The sequence below is a fragment of the Erpetoichthys calabaricus genome, chromosome 4 (assembly GCF_900747795.2).
Source record: "Erpetoichthys calabaricus chromosome 4, fErpCal1.3, whole genome shotgun sequence".
Lineage (NCBI taxonomy): Eukaryota > Metazoa > Chordata > Cladistia > Polypteriformes > Polypteridae > Erpetoichthys > Erpetoichthys calabaricus.
In genome coordinates this window covers 225,532,761-225,553,566 of record NC_041397.2, presented here as the reverse complement: position 1 = coordinate 225,553,566, position 20,806 = coordinate 225,532,761, and the positions used below count along the sequence as shown (strand labels likewise).

The 20,806-nt window shown below is 36.4% G+C and overlaps 1 protein-coding gene across 1 annotated transcript in view; it reads right to left on the bottom strand.

Moving 5' to 3' along the window:
• Positions 1–10,575: 10,575 nt before the first annotated feature.
• The window catches only part of alkbh8 (alkB homolog 8, tRNA methyltransferase), a 74,775-nt gene continuing 64,544 nt past the window's right edge, over positions 10,576–20,806 (bottom strand). Inside the window, exons 9-11 of the mRNA XM_028800397.2 lie at positions 20,075–20,340; positions 19,191–19,340; positions 10,576–11,183 (exon numbers count right to left, since the gene is read on the bottom strand). Coding sequence (XP_028656230.2) covers positions 10,662–11,183; positions 19,191–19,340; positions 20,075–20,340 — 938 coding nt within the window. The 3' untranslated portion in view covers positions 10,576–10,661. The remainder of the gene's footprint in view (positions 11,184–19,190; positions 19,341–20,074; positions 20,341–20,806) is intronic.

Below are 20,806 nucleotides of genomic sequence, written 5' to 3'. Positions count from 1 at the left end.
ATGATCGCGTACTTTGAAAAGTTGTTTTTTTTTCTTTTTAATTCTGTGATCTCAGGTGGATATGTTGCTTCTGTACAATGTGGAGTGTAGTTGCTGTCCCATCGCTGAGTACTCTAATGGCTCGCCCCCTGGGGATCAGCAGTAATAATACTCGGATCGTTGGGTTTGACAGCTCGTTGAACGTGGTGATAACGAGCCACACTATTGAAGGAACGTCTTCATGAATTTAAGCAAAGGATCAAATACATAAATTGGATAAAAATAAGAGGTGTTATAATGTATATCAAATACAGTATATTCATTAAAGAAACATCTTACATCGTTACACACAAATTATATTTATTAAAAAAAATTGAATTCAAAACTGATTCACGTGTTTTGCAAGGCACCCAAAGGAACAATACATTTAATATCTTTCTGCTTTCTCCATACTTCATATATGAATTTAGTATTGTTTTACTTAAAAAAATAATCATTGGGTTTTAAAATGGGAATAAGTTTTGGAAATATTTGTGTCTAGTAAACATTTGAGGGACCAAGGGACTGGGTTCGCTTCCCGGGTCCTCCCTGCATGGAGTTTCCATGTTCTCCCCTTGTTTGCGTGGGTCTCCTCCGGGTGCTCTGGTTTCCTCCCACAGTCCAAAGACGTGCCGGTTAGGTGGATTGGCGATTCTAAATTGGCCCTATTGTGTGTGTGTGTGTCCTGCGGTGGGTTGGCGCCCTCCTCGGGATTGGTTCCTGCCTTGCACCCTGTTTTGGCTGGGATTGGCTCCAGCAGACCCCCATGACCCTGTGTTCAGATTCAGCAGGTTGGAAAATGGATGGATGGAAAACATTTGAGGATATTATAACTTGAGAAGAATGGATCAGTTCTTATGAAAATGTGTGGGCAATTTGCACTCATTAGTGTTCGGTGCCAATTAGGTTTTGAGTGAATTCCAACTGTTCAGCATCAAACTTTTAAAGTTGATGCCAACAACAGTGAAATCACTGCTCAGGTCACAATATTTAGCATATGCATTTAGGATTTGAAAGAAAGACTTAAGTGAATTTTCAAGTTCAGTCCAACCCCAAATTTTGAGCTTGGAAAGTTCAAAGATCTCAAATGCAGTATTCAGAGCAACTAAGCTATAACTATAGGTTTATACAAGGTCATGTGTACAGATTATAGTGAAATTCTTACTAATCGACATGCAACATGTCACCACTCTCCTGTGCCATGATTAGTAAATACCATAACTAAAAACTTCTGTTTTCCTTACCAGAAAAATCTCAGAACATGCTCATGCTGTATATGTTTGGGGCTAACATTCATACCTCATAAAGCACAGTGGATGCAAGCTGAGGGCAGTTTCTTTGTGATGGGACCTGTTTTAAAGTAGTCATTGTAGCTGAAGAAAAAACATAGGCTTACTGACAGCTAAAAACAATAATTGTAAAGAAACATTGATTACAGTTCAATGCCTTTATTACTTTTCCGCAATGACAAAAATCTTGTCTGCATGTACAGTTGAGGCCAAAAGTTTACATACACACTCAAAATTCCTCCAATTCACACATATCGTGTTACCAAATCAAGACAAATAATTTCCATAAGAGGGTTTCTTCAAAATGATGATTTATTTAAGCTTTTAATCACTATGTCAGATTTTCAGTTGGTCAAAAGTTTTCATACACCAAGTAAGTATTTGGTGGTGTTGCCTTTAAATAGTTTAACCTGAAACAAGCAGTTATGATAGCCTTCCACAAGTTTCTGACAATATTTTGCTGGAATTTCAATCTATTCCTCCTGAAGGACATGTTGTAATTAGATCAGGTTTGTGGGCCTCCTTGCTTGGACACATTTCTTCAGTTCAGTCCATAGATTTTTAATGGAATTCAGACATTTCATTTTTGGAAGTATGCTTAGGACCATTATTCCTTTTGCTTTAGTTTTCTGGCTGATGTCTTAAGCTGTTGGTTCAGAATTTCCAGATAGTGCTCCTTCTTCATGGTTCAGTTTATATTATGAAGTGCACTAGTCACTTTCCTATCAAAACATCTCTACAACATGTTGCTGCCTTCCCCGTGCTTCATAACTGGTATGGTATTCTTTGGATTAAGAGCCTCACCCTTCAGCCTTCATACATATTGCAAGTTATTATGGCCAAACAATTCTAATTTTGCTTTGTCTGACCAGAAAACATTCCTCTAAAAAGCTTCATCATTGTCCAGGGGCCTCATGTATAAATGGTGCGTACGCACAAAAATGTTGCGTACACCCATTTCCATGCTCACATCGCGATGTATAAAAACTAAACTTGGTGTAAAGCCACGCACATTTTCAGGCCAGTTCTCGTTTCCAAAAAGCTCTCTGCTCAGTTTTGCAAACTGGCAGCACCCAGTGTTAAAGCAGTGCTATTGTTCAAGTGTGGTTTCCCTTTCTTTTTTAGATCCACATCCCTGACGTGGCTTTATCATATACACTGATATTAACCACATATCGTTTATTAGTTTAAGGCATCTGATTGTAATTAACCTGTAACAATATAATGGTCCACGGAATGGCCAAACTATTTCAAATACCACAGCTGCTTTAGCGTTATTACTCTCACTGCACCACTCGGAGTATTTATCCCACTGTATCCGAGTGTAGAATCACAGCTCTACAGCAGCTGATCGGAAAGAGAATTATTGGTAAACTGCATCAAGCACATGCTGCCTAAGCCATATGTAGTCTATTTGAACTCCTTTCCCATACAGTACGGCAAATGCTTCAGAGCCTTTCCTGTAGGGACCTCACGGTTCAGAAACAGTTTCATCCCAAGAACTATAAACACACTCAATCAGTCCATCAAGAACTGTTTGTACTTATAAGTACAACTGCCTCACTGTAAACTTGCAGTACAGTTATAATATTGCACAACCTAAGCCACTTTGTAAAGCACATATTTACAGATGATGACCACTGGCTTCTAAGTCAATTTAGATTTCCAAGCGCTATCTTCTTGGAGCTTTTGATATTATTTTTAAGATGAAATGCAGCAAAGTATGTTTATTACATCATACCGATAAAATTTTAACATCACTTAAATAATCTATATTGTTAATAATATATATGTGAGGACATGGTGTCGCAGCACTAGCGACAAGCTGGCGCCCCTTTCAGGGATTTTTCTTGACTCGCACTGTATGTTTGCTGGGACTGGCGTGACCCTGGATGGATAGATAGAATAATTAAACATGTACTACAAAGATATTTCAATGTTCCTTAAAAGGTTTGAAGAATCGGCGTTCTCAGCTTACAGATGGTTTTACAACTATTATAGAGCTGATATTGTGTGGCAATTAGTTACTTGGAGAAAGAAAAGGAAGGACAGGAATTGGGGGTTAGTACGTTTGAAAGAGACAGTACTGCTGCAATAAATTATTTAATTGAAGGTTGTGCACAGCACAGAAAACATCTTATGGGAAGCAGGAACAATCTCTGGACGGTGCACCAGTTCATCACTATCACTGCGCCACCGTGTTCCCATGTTTAATGTATGCTTTAATTCCTATCTTCATGAAAATCATATCAAGTATACATCTTAGTATTTAAATTGTTCAGCGAGCTGTGATATCATGAATGTAATGTATTCTGTGTCCTGTCGGAGGAAGAGAAAGCCAGTTTAAGAAGCACATAGTGATTCACACACATTGAGCACATAGAAGAACATATACAAAATAAAGCATTTAACATGCTACTTTAGTTACGATGGGATTTGAGAAAGTAGTAAATTAAATTTTAAGATGAAGTTTATGACATTCTACTTTAATGACAAAATAAACTATGTGATTAAAGTGGAAATTTTGAGATTAAATTTGACATTTCGAGCTTTTTCCCCCACTGTGTCCCTATTTTTTTTTTCTTTTCTCTGTACCCTAATAAGCTGCCATATGACACTCAGACGGTGGGCTACGACTCTCCTTTTCACAGCGACTTCGATATCTGACAAATTTTTTTTTATTTCAGGCACTGTGCGACTTTGAGAACTTGAGCTTTCAAGGTTCTCCGCCACTCTTTCACTCGATCAGTTTCCTTTTGTTGTTTATACCACTGTTTAAACCAACAAATAGTACATTTTTCCTTGCCTTCACTTGGTATTCGCTGAAATTCTTCTATTTCCCCCCCCCCCCCCCGTGCTTTTGCCATTGTCTTTTCACTGGACGCTGAACTTAAGGGCTATTTATATTGATTTGCATATTCAAAGAGGCGTAATTCTGGGAGGAGATGGGGTGGGATGGCAGGCGCATGCACATGCGTTACTTTTCATGCTGATCGGGATTTATGGAGCGGAAGAACATGGAAGTTGGTGTAAGCACAGATTTATGCGTCTGGATTTTTTTTTGTGCCGTACGCCATGTTTTAGTGTGAATTCTACGTACGGCGTTATGCATGAGGCCCCAGGTTTGCAACTTTTAACCTGTACTCTATAGATTATTTTATGGCAATTTTGGAGTAATGTTTATTTCCTTGGCAACCTTTCAGACCATGGCAATGAAGTGCTCTCTTAATGGTGGATGATGTGGAATAATAATTTTAAGTTAACATAGCTTTCATCTTAAAAGAAATAGCATAACGGGTTAATAAATGTCAGAAACCTTTGCAGGCATAACAGGAAATCAGATAAAGGTCATGTGAATAACAAAATGTACTGAAAGATGACTAAGAGATGACTAAGAATTCAGCAGATGTCCTGTAAAATAACAAGAATGGACAGTTGTTATATGCACAGAAATTTCAAGGGTGGTGGATCAACTCAAAGGTATAAAAAGAACCAGAATATAATATAATAGACTTTTATTTTATACAAGTCATTTGGGTGTAAACCAAAGAACCAACCAGAGTAAATGTTTGCATTGATTGACACTGCGGCACGGTGGCGCAGTGGGTAGCGCTGCTGCCTCGCAGTTGGGAGACCTGGGGACCTGGGTTCGATTCCCGGGTCCTCCCTGCGTGGAGTTTGCATGTTCTCCCCGTGTCTGCGTGGGTTTCCTCCGGGCGCTCCGGTTTCCTCCCACGCTCCAAAGACATGCAGGTTAGGTGGATTGGCGATTCTAAATTGGCCCTAGTGTGTGCTTGGTGTGTGGGTGTGTTTGTGTGTGTCCTGCGGTGGGTTGGCACCCTGCCTGGGATTGGTTCCCTGCCTTGTGCCCTGTGTTGGCTGGGATTGGCTCCAGCAGACCCCCGTGACCCTGTTTGGATTCAGCGGGTTGGAAAATGGATGGATGGATGGATGTATGTAAATTCAATAGTTTATAAAATTAACCTCTATTCTTTATTTCTCTGACCATTCCGGCCATGTTGTCACAGACTGCTCCTTCTAAGGCATTTTGCTGTGGAGTAATTAAAAGGTACAATGAACAGCTTTTCTCCTGCTTGATGACTGATTTGTCCTGTTAGAGGATGTTTCTTTCTTTAATAAGATGTTAAATATCTACCCCAATGATGACACACCTTTGTCCCTGATGCTTCCACCTCCTTCACCAGTTCATTAGTTGTTATCTTGGGGTCCTGTTAAACCTTTCAAAACAACCTTTGTTCATCCCCGATACTCAATGTGTGCCTTCTTGAACAATGTAAAGTCTATGGTCCAAAGTTTTTTATATTTTTATACAGTTGACTCTACATTTACTTGTAGTACCTTTGCAACTAAGGAGGAACCCGACATATGAAGATCCACAATTTTCCTCCTAAGCTCTTCACTCAGTTCTTTTGATTTTCCCCATTGTCTTAACCACAAGAAGACACTGGCTTCACAGGTAGGCCCCTTATGTACAGCCACAGGTGTCCCAATTAACCACTAATTATGACAAAACTCGGAAGCTGCTAAAATTACATTAATTCCTGGAGTTATCCATGCTGTTTAAAAAAACAGTCAGCTTGGTTTTTGCAAACCTTTGCTCCACTGAAAATCTGACAGTGTTTGAAAACTGAAATAAATCTGTCTCTTAACCATTATTTTGGAGAAAAACTCTTATGGAATTAAAGAAGATACACTAATTGACTCAACACATGAATTGTTTGGTGATGTGATATGTGTGAAGAAGTGTAATTTTGAGTTTGGAAAGTGTATGTAAACCTATGGCCATTTTGGTAAATTTACAATAAATAACTATACACATTTTGTAAATATGGAAAAATTCATGTGCTGGCCACATTTGATTTTTTTTAATCTTTTGTGTATGAATAGCAGAGCATTTCAGTAATGATACTCAGGGTAGGTTCCAGAAGGAATCAAATTGATCTGTCTTTTAGGTCTTATGAACAAGATATTGAAAAAAACTAATTTGTTATAAATATGATCACTCACCTGATTACTACCAAGTAGGGCCTTCTTTTACCTCCAAAATATCTCATATTCTTTGAGTCAAGCTGGAAAGACTCTTCAGAGATTTTAGGCCATGCCAATTTCATAGTATCACACAGTTCCTTTAGGGTTTTCAGCCACACGTTATTGCTGCTCATTCTTCCAAAGGTGCTCTATAGCAGTGGTTCCCAACCTGTATGTCCTCAGGAGTCTTACCGTTTTAACTTCTGTAACAAATGACAGACAGGATTTGAAGAATGGTGGGGGTCCCCTTGTTAAAACACACACCATTTGAAAAGGTGTGGGTAGGGGGGAGTGTTGATGAAACAAGTGTGATTACTAAAGGTGGAAACATTTTGTGCAACCTTACCAATCACTTCAGTGGACGAAGGGGCTGGAGAAATAAGTTGCATTACACCACGAGCATCACATTAGGTGAATCCACCACTAGTGACCCAACCCAGTGGCTGAGAAACACTGCTCTATAGGATGGGTAATGGGCAGACTGTGTATGCCATTCAGTTAACTTAAGTGGTTGTTATGTTCTTGGAACCAGCTTGTATGCTTTGTGCCACATCACATTATTCACCTGAAAGTATTCATTTGAAAAAAAAGTGGGGATGTGGCCATTAAGGGATGCAAAGGGATCAACAACAATGCTGATGTACTCTCTGCCTGAGCCACTGTAGTACCATTATGTGTCTAAACCATTGCCACAAGGTGGAGCAGATCCATGTATAGCTGCAGTTTATGCCAAATTCTGACACCACTATTATTCAGCAGAAGCATGTCAAGAAAGTCTCCTGGGCTCATTTATACCAACAGCAATACATTTGTATAATGCCTCACTGTGACTGTGACTGTCAAGTCAATAATTTTTTTTCTTTTTAATCTTCTTGCTTTAAAGTCATTCTGGTTTGTGTTTAGATAGATAGATAGATAGATAGATAGATAGATAGATAGATACTTTATTAATCCCAATGGGAAATTTAGACCAAAGTGTGTGTGTGTATATTTATTTATTTATTTACTTAATTATCTACCTATTTATGTAAGTGTTTAGACCAAAGTGTGTGTGTGTATATTTATTTATTTACTTAATTATCTACCTATTTATGTATTTACTTATAAGCCAAAGTTCCTCCGGGGACAAATAAAGTCTGTCTGTCTGTCTGTCTATACTATACTATATTTTATATATATATATAATATATACACACAGTACTGTGCAAAAGTTTTAGGCAGGTGTGAAAAAATGCTGTAAACAAAGAATGCTTTCAGAAATATAAATAATGAATGTTTATTGTTATCAATTTACAAAATGCAAAGTGAGCGAACAAAAGAAAAATCTAAATCAAATCAATATTTGGTGTTACTACCTTTTGCCTTCAAACCAGCATCAATTCTTATAGGTACACTTGCACAAAGTCAGGGATTTTGTAGGATTATAGTCAGGTGTATGATCAACCAATTATACCAAACAGATGCTAATGATCATCAATGTCACACGTAGGTTGAAACACAGTCATTAACTGAAACAGAAACAGCTGTGTAGGAGGCTTAAAAGTGATTTCTCTTTTGTTCATTCACTGCATTTTGTTGATTGATGAAAATAAATGATTAACACTTCCATTTTTGAAAGCATTCTTTGTTTACAGCATTTTTTCACACCTGCCTAACACTTTTGCACAGCACTGTATATATATATATATATATATATATATACACACATACATATACACACAGTATATATATAAGAGCTCAGGGTCCTAGAAACTACTGAAATTGTCAGAAACAAAATTGAATTGAATTGAATTGTAGAGATATCAGGTAATTGAAAGGAACTACTCTGGGTATCTCTCTCCTAGGAGGTTTTGTTTTTCCAATGTGCTCGCCACGCTTGTGTATTAGCGGCTAAGCAAGTTTCTGTTTCCTCGGAGGTGAAGCCCTTACCCCGAGTTCACCTCTCACTTCCTGGCCAGACAGACTGACACACACACACACTTCCACGCATAGATGTTTATATATAAGACTAGCTGTGTAAGCCCAAGCTGCAAAATGCCCGGGGTCCTAGAAACTACTGAAATTGTCAGAAAAAAAATTTAAATGTAAAGATGTCAGTTAACTGAAAGGAACTAATCTGGGCATCTCTCTCCTAGGAGTTTTTGTTTTGCCAATGTGCGCTCATTGCTTGTGCATTAGAGGCCAGGCGACTTTGTCTTTCTTCTGAGGTTTCATTTTGCCCACGTGCTCGCCTCACTTGTGTATTAGCGGCAGGAGGAAAAGTAAAAGGGATACCGTTTTGCTGATGTGCTCGCTTCACTTCTGTATCAGTGGCTAAGTGAGTGACACTTAGGTCAATGTAGAACTCTTGACTTTCAGAATGAATGCAGTTCATACAGCCTCTTGGTTCACTATGAGTTACTTCTTTCAGGTGAATCAATTTTCTTAGAACTAAGAAACTAAAGCCCAGCATTAAGCAGTTCCATTCTACAGCTTTTATTAAAGTAGTGACAGATCCATCCAAGTGTATTTTTTAGAAAATTCTGAGTTGAACAGAGGCAATGTCTGTGGTTATTGTACTTACTGTATGTAGGAAGTTCAATGGTCAATCCAAAACTGGAAAAGAGGTACCACTATGAAGAAAATAAAATTTTGCTGGTGTACAGCAGCAACTGAGTTTTACAAGTACATTTTCAAGAGTTTAGCAAGGGTTTGGGATGAAAAGTAGTACTGTAGTAGTAATAATAGTAACAGACCAGACTGTATTTTCCTGAGGCCCAACTATGGCATTCACCAATGAAAAGATTATTGGGAATAAAATACACCTTTCCCACTGCCATGCCCTAATGCCATCATACAGCAGTCAATTATGTACAACCAGAAAAGTGAGTAGCCTAATAAGATCAACAACCTTAGCTGGCTGATTTTAGAAATGCAAAAGGTAATAAACTTAAAAAACTAAGAATGTTAATTCAGAAACCATTATATACTTACAGTATATCTGTTTAGCTATGTTCATCTGCTCCATGCAGGCTTGTTTAGAAGCACTTTAACAAATAACCTGACCATAAGTAGAAAAGGTGTTGGATTTAAATAAGATGGAGAGAACATGCAAAGACTAGGAGTGCAATGATGTAAACTCAGAAAATCTGCAATATATGCAGGATTACCATGTCTTAGTTGGATATACTACTTTTCCCCATATGAAATAGAACTACAGTATGCAAGATAAATTACATAAGCATTTGACATAGTTCTAAATCCAAAACCATTAATTCAAAAGCTAGAAACCATGGACAGTGATAATTCACAAAGCTGTATTTTAAGATAATGTGTGAGTAAGAGGCAAAAAATACTGATGAGAAGAAAATGCTCCAACTGGAGTAAGGTCATCAGGAGAATCCATTAGGGGAATTAATCTTCTGTTTATACTTTATAATACATTTCCTATATTGCCACAAAAAATGGAGAAATTCCAAATACTGAGAAGCTAGCAAATGAAATTCAGAAAGTCCTGAACAATACTGAGATGTCAGCAAATATTTGGAAAATGCAGTTTGTCATCATGTAACAATAACACTGGGGCAAGAAAAACTCTGAAAAGGATAAAAAAAAGTTTATTTAATACATATTTTCACTGTCCAGTTGATGTAAAACTTTACATAAAATTCTACATTATATTGATAAAAAGGGAAGATATCCTCAGACTCTAAAACAAGTTAGTAACACTGTATCTACAAAAAAAATAAACAGTTTGTTAGACTTTGTGGGGAGTTAGTTCAGATTTTCCAAATTCTCAAAGATATTAGAACAATGTAGCAATTAGCTAACCAAACAAGCTATACGGACATATGTAAAATATCTCATGTTTGAAGATAAAGGATAGCAACAGAATGTTATTTGAGGCACTTACCTAAGAAACTGGTCAATCCATGTAGGGTATTCACAGATGACCAGTTGGTTGACATAGTGGAAAGGCTGTGTGTCAGACAATGTTTATATGATAATCCACAAGGGTAGAAGAAAGAAAATATCGTAATGGTTAACCTCACACATGCTATATATATATATATATATATATATATATATATATATATATATATATATATACACACACACACACATATACATACAACACACACACACACATACACACACACATACATACATATTATATATATATATATATATATATATATATATATATACACACACACGTTTTAGATGTAAATTAAACACCATGTGAATATGAATATTTCCATCATTCTTTAAAGTTTATTTGGACAATTATTAAAATGGTTTTCAATGATTCATATTAAAATAGTTCTATAACAATTTGCCAATGATGACACACCAATTACCCTGATCATAGTAGCTACTGAGAATCTGAACACATTCAATTTTAGTACATAATTCCTCCAGCTCTCCTTTGCTGAAAACATGATAATAACGATGAAATACAGCAGAGTTTTGAGGTTCTATGTCAGATTCAACCCTTGGCTTATCAGTTTCTCTGCTATTCTTGGAGATACCTTTGAGATGCCACGGTACAAGCAAATCCTTTGACAGAAATGAAGTCCTATTGGTGTGAACAGTTAGTTCAGCTTGAAAAGGCTCCTCTGCAGTGTCCTCACTGGTATCTTCCATGTTGTGAGTACAGGTTATGGAAGTCAGCTCATAGTGCTTGGCTTCTTTCATGTCTATTTGGCTTAATTGAGCTTTATTTTCTTTCAGATACTTAGACTTCTTATTATTGTACTCCTGTTCCAAAGCCCAGACATAGATGAGAGCTTTTCCTCCAGGCTTCAAAATTCTCATTAGTTCCTTAATAGCTGCCAAACGTCGTCCCTAAACATAAAACAAAATTAGCATTGTTTTTCCCTCATACATCTGTTTACTTAGTTAGATTAGCAGCTTTTGTCAAAACCCAACAAGCCATTAACGCAAAATAAGGCTAAATCTGTACATATTAATCTTAATTTTTTTTTTTTAACATTTTACTACTGACAGAGAAGTCAAGAATGTTTTCACCAATGCAAAAATCATTAATGTTGTACAGAATGTTATCAAGTTACAGTAAATTAAATAATACAGAGATTATACAATGACAGGTTGCTGCATGAGTAGTATAAAGATGAAAGTTGTTAATTTATGTTCAGCATCCATTCACGCAAAATAAACAAAAAAAGCAAACAAAAGGTAGAGAATATAGTAGGTACTTTAGAAGGATAACAGTGGTTGGTGTCTTATTTTTCTGGAACAAATTCTAGGTTACTGGCTTTTCTAATTATCAAACACTCAATATCTTAAGATTTACTTCAGTGGTTTCTCCTCATTAGTTCTGTTTTTCTAGGTTTATCTTTTTAATTTATTGATTTTATTTACATAGTTTCTTAGTCTTTCTTTTATATTTTATTAAAAAATGCATGTGAATGGAAATCTACTTTAACTGTTTGTTTCAGTTGCATTTTTATATTTCTTTGGTATGTACTTCCTTAAAATGTTATGACTGATCATTTAAAAACAATTTCAATCTACAGTAGATGAGAACCTACCATTCAGCCCAACAAAGTGCTTTGAAAGTCCTTAAAGTCTTACTGTCTACCACACTACTTGGTAGCTTATTCTAAGTGTCTATGGTTCTCTGTGTAAAGAAAAACTTCCTAATGTTTATGCAAAATTTACCCTGAATAAGTTTCCAACTGTGTCCACATGTTCTTGATGAACTCATTTTAAAATAACAGTCTTGATCCACTGTACTAATTCCCTCTATGATTTTAAACACTTTGATCTTGTCACCTCTTAATCTTCTTTTGCTTAAGCTGAAAAGGCTCTGCTCTTTTAATCATTCTTCATAATTCATCCCTTGTAGCCCTGGAATGAGCCTAGTCTCTCTTCTCTGGACCTTTTCTAGCGCTGCTATGCCCTTTTTGTAGTCTGAAGACCTAAATTGCTCACAGTACTCCAGATGAGGCCTCACTGGTGTATTATAAAGCTAGAGTATAACCTCCTTGGACTTGTACTCCACACATCGTGCTGTATAACCTAACATTCTGTTTGCCTTCTTAATGGCTTCTGAACACTGTCTGGAAGTTGATAGCTTAGAGTCCACTATGACTCCTAAACCCTTCTCATAAGGTGTATTCTTGATTTTCAGACCTCCCATTCAAACCTATAATTTTTACTTCCTATGTGTAATACTTTACATTCACTGGCATTAAATTTCATCTGCCACAAATCCGCCTAAGCCTGTATGCTGTACAAATCCTACTGTGATGATTTAATGGATTCCATATTATCTTCTAATCCCCCTATTTTGGCATCATCTGCAAACTTAACCAGCTTGCTACTTATATTCCTATCTAAATCATTTATATATATTAAAAATAGCAGCGGCCCTAGCACTGACTCCTGTGGAACACCACTCTTAACATCAGCCAATTCTGATAAGGTTCCTCGCACCATCACCCTCTGCTTCCTGTGTCTAAGCCAATTCTGCACTCATCTAAAAACATCACCCTGAACTCCCACTTCTTCATGCGGTACATTCTTTCATTAACTGCCACTTTCCCTGAAAACAACACAGAGATCCCTTCTTTATTTTTTCCTCTTTGAGCTTGGATTTGCAGACTTCTGAACAACAAAATTATTTTCTTTTGATATAAGAATAAGTCATAGAAAAGATAACACTGAATAAAAAACTTTTTTTGGCATTTGAACAGCAGCAACATTTAAGCAAAAACCATCTAATGTGTCAAATTTTGATTTAATTACACCTTTTCTATATTACTGATCAGGTGTTTAAAAGCCTCTTATTCAGTGGATGTGCTATGGCTCTAATCTCAATACCTTATAATGCAGTAATAAAGCCACTTTATTTTAATTTAGTTAATAATACACTTTATTAACTATTGGACATAAAATATATAGTTATTTAATAATTACAATGGTAATGATTTTCCTATGGTCTCCTCTTTTAGGATATTCTATAAACAGCATATAGCATTAGTTCCAGAAGATGATAAATTAGATTTATTTACAGCACTTCAGAAAATAAGATACTGTAGATTAAAACTATTTGTGTGTGACTGGGTAAAGATTTAATATTTTTTAGTAAGGTCCTCATTAGGTAACCTACAAGGGTACTAATAATAATATATTATGATTAGAAACTTGTAAGCAGCTTTATCGCAGAATTTAGCAATTCAGTTCATGCAAACATCAACTGACTTATCTATTATACTATATTTTCTAATAATGTTTATTCCAGGCTACATAAAAAAATTGTTGTATGCTTCATCCAAAGCAGTTGGCCAAAATGTATGTCCCACTGACAAGCTTCTCCGTGTATCCAGCTGCTCATAATTTGAAACATCTCAAGAAATGCTGACATTGCAAAATTAATTTTCTAGGTAAACTAATTTAATATCCTCTGAGACAACAACAAAAGTATTTATTTCTACAGCACATTTTTAAACACTGGATGTGCATATGCTTTAAAAGATGTCAAAGAAAAAGATGCAAAAAAAAAGTAAATTAGGTAAAAAAAAAAAATGAATAAAAAACAAAAAAAATTAATCAATACGGGCTGACATAAAACATATTTATTATTATTATTTAAGGAAATAATGTATGATACTATTGACATTAGCAATTAAGGTTTTCCATTACAACAAGGTGGGTCAATTAAACAAAAAGAGTCTAGCTTTGCACTGAAAACATGGATTTTCTTCTGAAACATTCTAGTACTTGAACTAGAATGTACTCATAACAAAATGGGCAGTTAAACAACCTTACTTTTTTTTTCTGGGATGATTTTGGAGAGATTTGTTATATAAAACAGGCTACACTCACACTTTGCATTTGAATAGTACAATTAGATCAAGCTAACTTTTTGTATTATCCACTCAACATGAATACATTTTTAAATACCTCATACATATGTTTAAGGTGAACTCTCTTAAGAAAGGATATCATATAAGGAAAGTTATCCCTTACAATTTTCCAGGGGTTGCTGGTGCAGGGACCCCGCGAATATGGAAATTCACAAATACACTTTGGGCCCATGATTACTGCATTTTCTAAGTTTATTGCAATAAATAAAATGAAAAACGTTTTAAGAAACGCAAGATATGTGGCCTCCCCCATGAAAAAGTATGCGGTTTAATCGTTCTTTAGTGAACTTTTTACAAAATGTAACTTATTATATTAAAGTTGTGTGAACTGTTTATTTATGGGAATAAACGACAAAGATGATTAATATTACACATACAAAAAAAATCCAATAAAACGCTAAACATAACAGAGTTCATAGATTCAGATGATGGTGGTGTAGTTATGAAATGAAATCCCCTGTGAATGCGTCCTGAAATTCATGTGAAGTTTTGTCTGTGATGCCAATGTATATGAGTATTTGTAGAAGTTGGGAGCACACCCAGACGAAGGCGTTTTTGCAACCCATACAAAATCAAATAAACAAGTTTGCATAGGACAAGAACATAAATCCAAAGAAAACTGCAATTCGATAGGTGTAATGGTAATCCAATTGTTTAGTGAAGTGTTGAAACAAAAAGACACCACCATTTGCGATCCTGTTGACTTCTTCTGGCTGACTTTTAAAACTAACAGCCTTGTCTTTCACCCAGAAGCCCTAGCAGCAACCACCGAAGCTGCCCAATGATGCAGTACTTATGGGAATGCTGGGATTTGCAGTCCATTTAAGCAGTAATACCACAGTGTCATCTGTGGATTTCCGCAATAGATCGCAAAACTCGCAAAACAATTTCCACCTAAACATTGAGAACAAATCCGCAAATAGGCAGACCCATGAATTGTAAACCCACAAATCGCAAGGGCCAATCTGTATAATGCGAAAAGTGAGTATATGCCAATAGAAACACCAGGGGCCTCATGTATAAACGGTGCGTACGCACAGAAATGTTGCGTACGAACGTTTCCACGCGCAAATCACAATGTATAAAACCTAAACTTGGCGTAAAGCCACGCACATTTCCACGGTACCTCATACCTTGGCGTACGCAATTTCTCCGCTCGGTTTTGCAGACTGGCGGCACCCAGCGTCAAAGCAGTGCTACTGTTCCTGTGTGGTACCCTTTCTTTCTTAGCTCCACATTCCTGACGCGGCTTTATAAATACACTGAAACTAACTGCATATTTTTTATTAGTGTAATGCATCTGATTGTAATTAACCTGCAGCAATATAATGGTCCAGGGAATAGCCATAGTATTCCAAATACCATAACTGCTTTAGCGTTGTAACTCTCACTGCATCTTCTTCTTCTTTCAGCTGCTCCCGTTAAGGGTTGCCACAGCAGATCATCTTTTTCCATATTACTCTCACAGCACCACTTGGAGTATTTACATCACTGTATCTGAGTGGGGAATCACAGCAGCAGCTGATCGGAAAGAGAATTATCAGTATACAGCATGAAGCAGATGCTGACTCAGCCACGGCAAAAACACTTTAGAGATTTCCCAGTACGGACTTCGCGGTTTAGAAAAAGTTTCATCCCAAGAACTCTAAACGCACTCAATCAGTCCATCAAGTGCTCCTTGTAGAACTGTTTACTTATAAGTACAATTACCTCACTGTAAACTTGCACTACAGTTATAATATTGTACAACCTGCGCCACTTTATAAAGCGCGTATTTACATATGATGACGGTATTCATTTTTAAGATGAAATGCAGCAAAATATGTTGATTATATTATACAGATAAAACTTTAACTTCATTTAAATAATCTGTATTGTTAATAATTAAGCATGTGAGGACACGGTGCCGCAGCGCTAGCTAGTTCATGGATTGTTCCTGCATTGCGTTGTATTCTTGCGCTGACGTGACACTGGAAAGATAGACGGATAGAATAATTAAACATGTACTACGAAGATATTTCAATGTTCCTTAAAAGTTTTGAAGAATCGGCGTTCTAAGCTTACAAATGGCTTCATGTCTATTACATAGCTGATTGTGTGGCGATTGGGTATTTGGAGAAAGAAAAGTAAGGACAGGAATTGGAGGTTAGTACGTTTGAAAGAGACAGTACTGCTGTGATAAATTATGTCATTGAAGGTCGCGCATGGCGCAGCAAGCCTCTTGCGTGAGATATGAACAAGCACTGCGCCACCGTGTTCCCATGTTTAATAACATGCTTTCATTCCTATCATCATGAAAAAGATGTCACGTATACATCTCAGTATTTTAATTATTCAGAGAGCTGTCATATCACAAATGTAATGGATTCTGTGTCCTGTCGGAGAAAGAGAAAGCCCGTTTAAGAAGCAGGTAGTGATTCACACACAGAGCACAAAGAAGATCAAATACAGAACAAAGCATTTAACGTCCTACTTTAGTTAAATTGGGATTTGAGAAACTAAATTAAACGATTTTATGATGAAGTTTATGATGTTCTACATTAATGGCAAAATAAACTACGTGATTAAAGTGGAAATTTCGAGATTAAAGTTGACATTTCGTGCTTTTTTTCCCCACTGCGTGCCTATTTTTTTTTGTCTGTACCCTAATAAGCTTTCATATGACACTCAGACGGTGGGCTACAACTCGCCTTTTTACGGCGACTTTGATATGTGATTTCTTTTTTATTTCGGGCACTGCACAACTTTGTGAACTTGAGCTTTTGAGTTTCTCCGACACTCTGTCACTTGATCAACTTTCTTTTGTTGATTATACCGCTGTTTAAGCCAACCAATAGTACGTTTTTCCTTTGCCTCCACTTGGTATTCGCTGAAATTCTTGTATTTTCCCCTGTGCTTTTCCCATTGTCTTTTCACAGAAGGCTATTTATATTGATTTGCATATTCAAAGACGCGTAATTCTGGGAGGAGTTGGGGCGGGACAGAAGGCGCGTGCACGTGCGTTACTTTTCACACTGATCGGGATTTATGTAGTGGAAGAATGTGAAAGTTTGCATGCGCACAGATTCCTGCATCTGGATTTTTCTATGTGTATGCACATTCCCGCTTTTGTGCTTACGCCATGTTATAGTGTGAGTTCTACGCACGGCGTTATACATGAGGCCCCAGGAGTTTAGCCCCAGTGCTTCAATTACAACTAACAGAATCCCTGGGAATGAACTGCCCAGGGATTTAGTTATCTGCAGCATGTCTAATTAGTACACCTCTTACATATGTATTCAACAAGTACAAGTTTTTATGTCACTTTCTTTTCTGAATGTTTGTGTTTCTGACACGTTTTCATCTTGGCAGCAACCACAAAGGCTCAACATCATCATCTTTAAAATAATTTAGAGGTAAAAGAGCACATAAGGCACATTTCATCCAGTTTTGCCACCCTGTAGTACTTCTCTGTAATGAATAAAACTAAACTCTGTGCCTTCACAGAAATATATGGAGATGCCACTGCCAGCATAGCTCAAATTGTAAAACCAATTTCCTCAAATGAAAAATCTATGAGCAAAAGGTATCCCAGTGTCATTATACTCATTTGTGCAGAGAAAATGCTGAGAAACTGTTGAAAGTCAAACAGTATGGATATTCTCCACTGGTAATGTTTAACATTATTAACAGCATGCTTATTTTATACAATATCTTGTGTCAAACAAAATATCAAAACACACACACAATAATAAAAATTAATTTCTAAAACTAGGCAAACATTTCCACAGTTTATTCTGTCCGTCCACAATGACTAAGGTGGAGGCACAGGGATAACGATGCAAAAAATCATAGCTTCAGATACCTCAAATCTAACACCTTTCAAGATATGATTAAATGTGCCACATTGCACGACTTGATGTTAAACTTGACAACTGCCGTTGCCAATCTCTTTGACTGAGCATGTCATGTTACATGACTAGAAATTGCACAGTATGTCATTGCATTGCATTGCATGATTGGCCTTTGCTTTTTTTTATACAATCCAGTATAGTTTCACTTTTCCAAATTATCACAAGTTCACCCATTTTTCTGATGGCCAAGTCTCGGATTGTTTGGACTGAGTTATTAGGTATGTCAAACAAAAAAAATTGCAATCATTGAAACGCATCATGACAGCCTCCAACTTGGTAAGATTATGTAAATGAAGTCTGCAACTGAAAATCACTGGAAAAGTTGTGTAATGTGACATAATCTTAAGGATTGACAACCTCCGGAAATGAACTGAAAGTTCTAGGAAATCTTCTAAGCCTAGTGACACCAAAACCAAAAACTAAAGTGCAGCCTATTCTGGGTGCATGAGACCAAGGGTCCCCATAAGGGAGGAGGAACAGCAAAAAAGGACAGCTCTAAGAACTGAATTTCACCCAAGAGAATAACCAGAAGTATAGGCACCAAATTCATAAGAGGATCACTAGCCTTTTAACAAGGGCACATGCTAATATAACCTCCTGTTTTAACGTAATAAAGGACAAATTGTATACTTATTATGAAAAGAGATCACTCAGAATAACTAAATAACACATGATCTTTATCTTATTTAGTTCAAACTATTTATCTGGCATTTTCTGTACAAGTAAACATATTCCTGACATTTCGGATTGAAATATTACACACACATTATTTTAAATGGCCGAGTGTTTCATCAGTGATCACAACATTTTCATTTTAATTGCAATGTTGTTCAATTATATTTTAGTTTTTGAAAGGGAAAGTTAAAAAGTTAAGTTATCCTGAATTTAATTTTGTTAATTTCATTGAATTTCCACATGTTACTTTTAATGTATCATTAAATCTAAGAAAAATAACAAGTAACTTTAGAAAGCTCCTCTGTACAAGACCCAACCTTACCTTCATTACAATGAAAGCAAAACAAAACACACACAAATTAATAAAGCAAAAACTTTTTGTACCAAGTTACCTTAGTTGAAAAATGGTGGATCACAGCAATAGATATACATGCATCACAAATTCCATCACGAATAGGAATGGACAAAGCGTCAGATACAAAAGCTTGAAATTGTCTTTCTCTGCAGATTTCTACAAGGTTCCTGCTACGATCACAGCCAATCTGTCAATATAACAGAATAAATTTTTACTTCAGTATTTTTGTTTCTATTTCCTTCACATTGTATTTTGCAAAAACAAGAGCCAAGAATTTTTTATAATTTTCTTCTTATATCCTTAAAATTCCATTGTTATCGAGTTGATGGCAGCTGGATACACTTGATATGCCCCCAGAGATCTTCTAGCAAAGGTTTTATTATTTATTGAATGGTATTGCATTTTCATTTGTAACGCACACGGAGATCACTGTATGTTGGCTTAGTGGTGTGCGAGTTTGATATACAGTTAGGTTCCCAGCCTGTTCATTAATTAAAGTATATGCAATCTACACAATATCCCATATATATCAGTTTGGGTTAATATAGGGTATTCCAATTTTCCCACATCCCCATGATACTGTATTCAGTTAGGAAATTGGCAAGTCAAAAATGTCTCAGCATCAGTGTGTCCTGTCAAGGATTGTCATTGTGTCCATAATTTATGTTTTGTCTTGTGCTGCAAGGTTTAGCTCTTTGTGTCCTTGTCTTTGAAATGTAGTTTCAAGAAATGAATGGATGGAGAAGGGTATTATATAAAAATGACTGAAATAATAGTACTCAGCCATACAGTATCTCTGAAAAGATAAGTGGATGAAGGAATTTCATGTTAGCGATTTAAGTAGAACTGATGGTCTAAATAATAGCTCTTTGACACTGAAAGTAAAATGTACACAGTAAAACAACCGTTGCCCTTGCTTACCATATAAAGATCCTTATTGACGCCTAGGTATTTACCATTTCCACAGCCAATATCTACCACCAAGGCACCACTAGAAAGGGATTTCAGGAACTCTACCACCTTTGGCCAAGGAGAGTGCCTGGTGCTACTGAAATGGCCAGCAATTTCTTCATAGACTTTGTGCACAAAATCTTGCTCGAGACATGAGGCATCCACTTCACTTTGTGGGACTGAAGGAGGAACATTTAATTTTCCAGCACTTTGACTGTCACATACTGATGGATAAACTGTAAATATAGAAACTTAATCAATTTGCTGTTCCTGAAAGAGTAAAATGTTAATTAAAGCAAAATTCAAGCAATAAACTAACTGAGGTTAATCATTAATTAGTGGAAGAAGCAGTTTTTCCACACATAAGAAGAATATGCCACTCTACGGTTTCTTAATACTTTGGCAGCAGTTGAAACAAGTCTATTACAAAATGTTTCTACAAATTTACATTGCACTCCTGGATATTTGTCCAATTCAGTCCAGTTCAGCTGGAAGGCAAATATACCCCCATTTTAGCTCTACAAGAGAATAAAGTAAGGTTTTATGTTCAATTATTTCAAGCCACTTTAAACCAAAAGAAAAACACCTAATTTTTTTTTCTCTGACCACAAACTTTCTTGCCATCATTACTGCGTCACATAAACAGACTGCTATAAAGGTCAAAGATTTTTATTTTAATGATAGCCTCAGTCTCACTGTCAC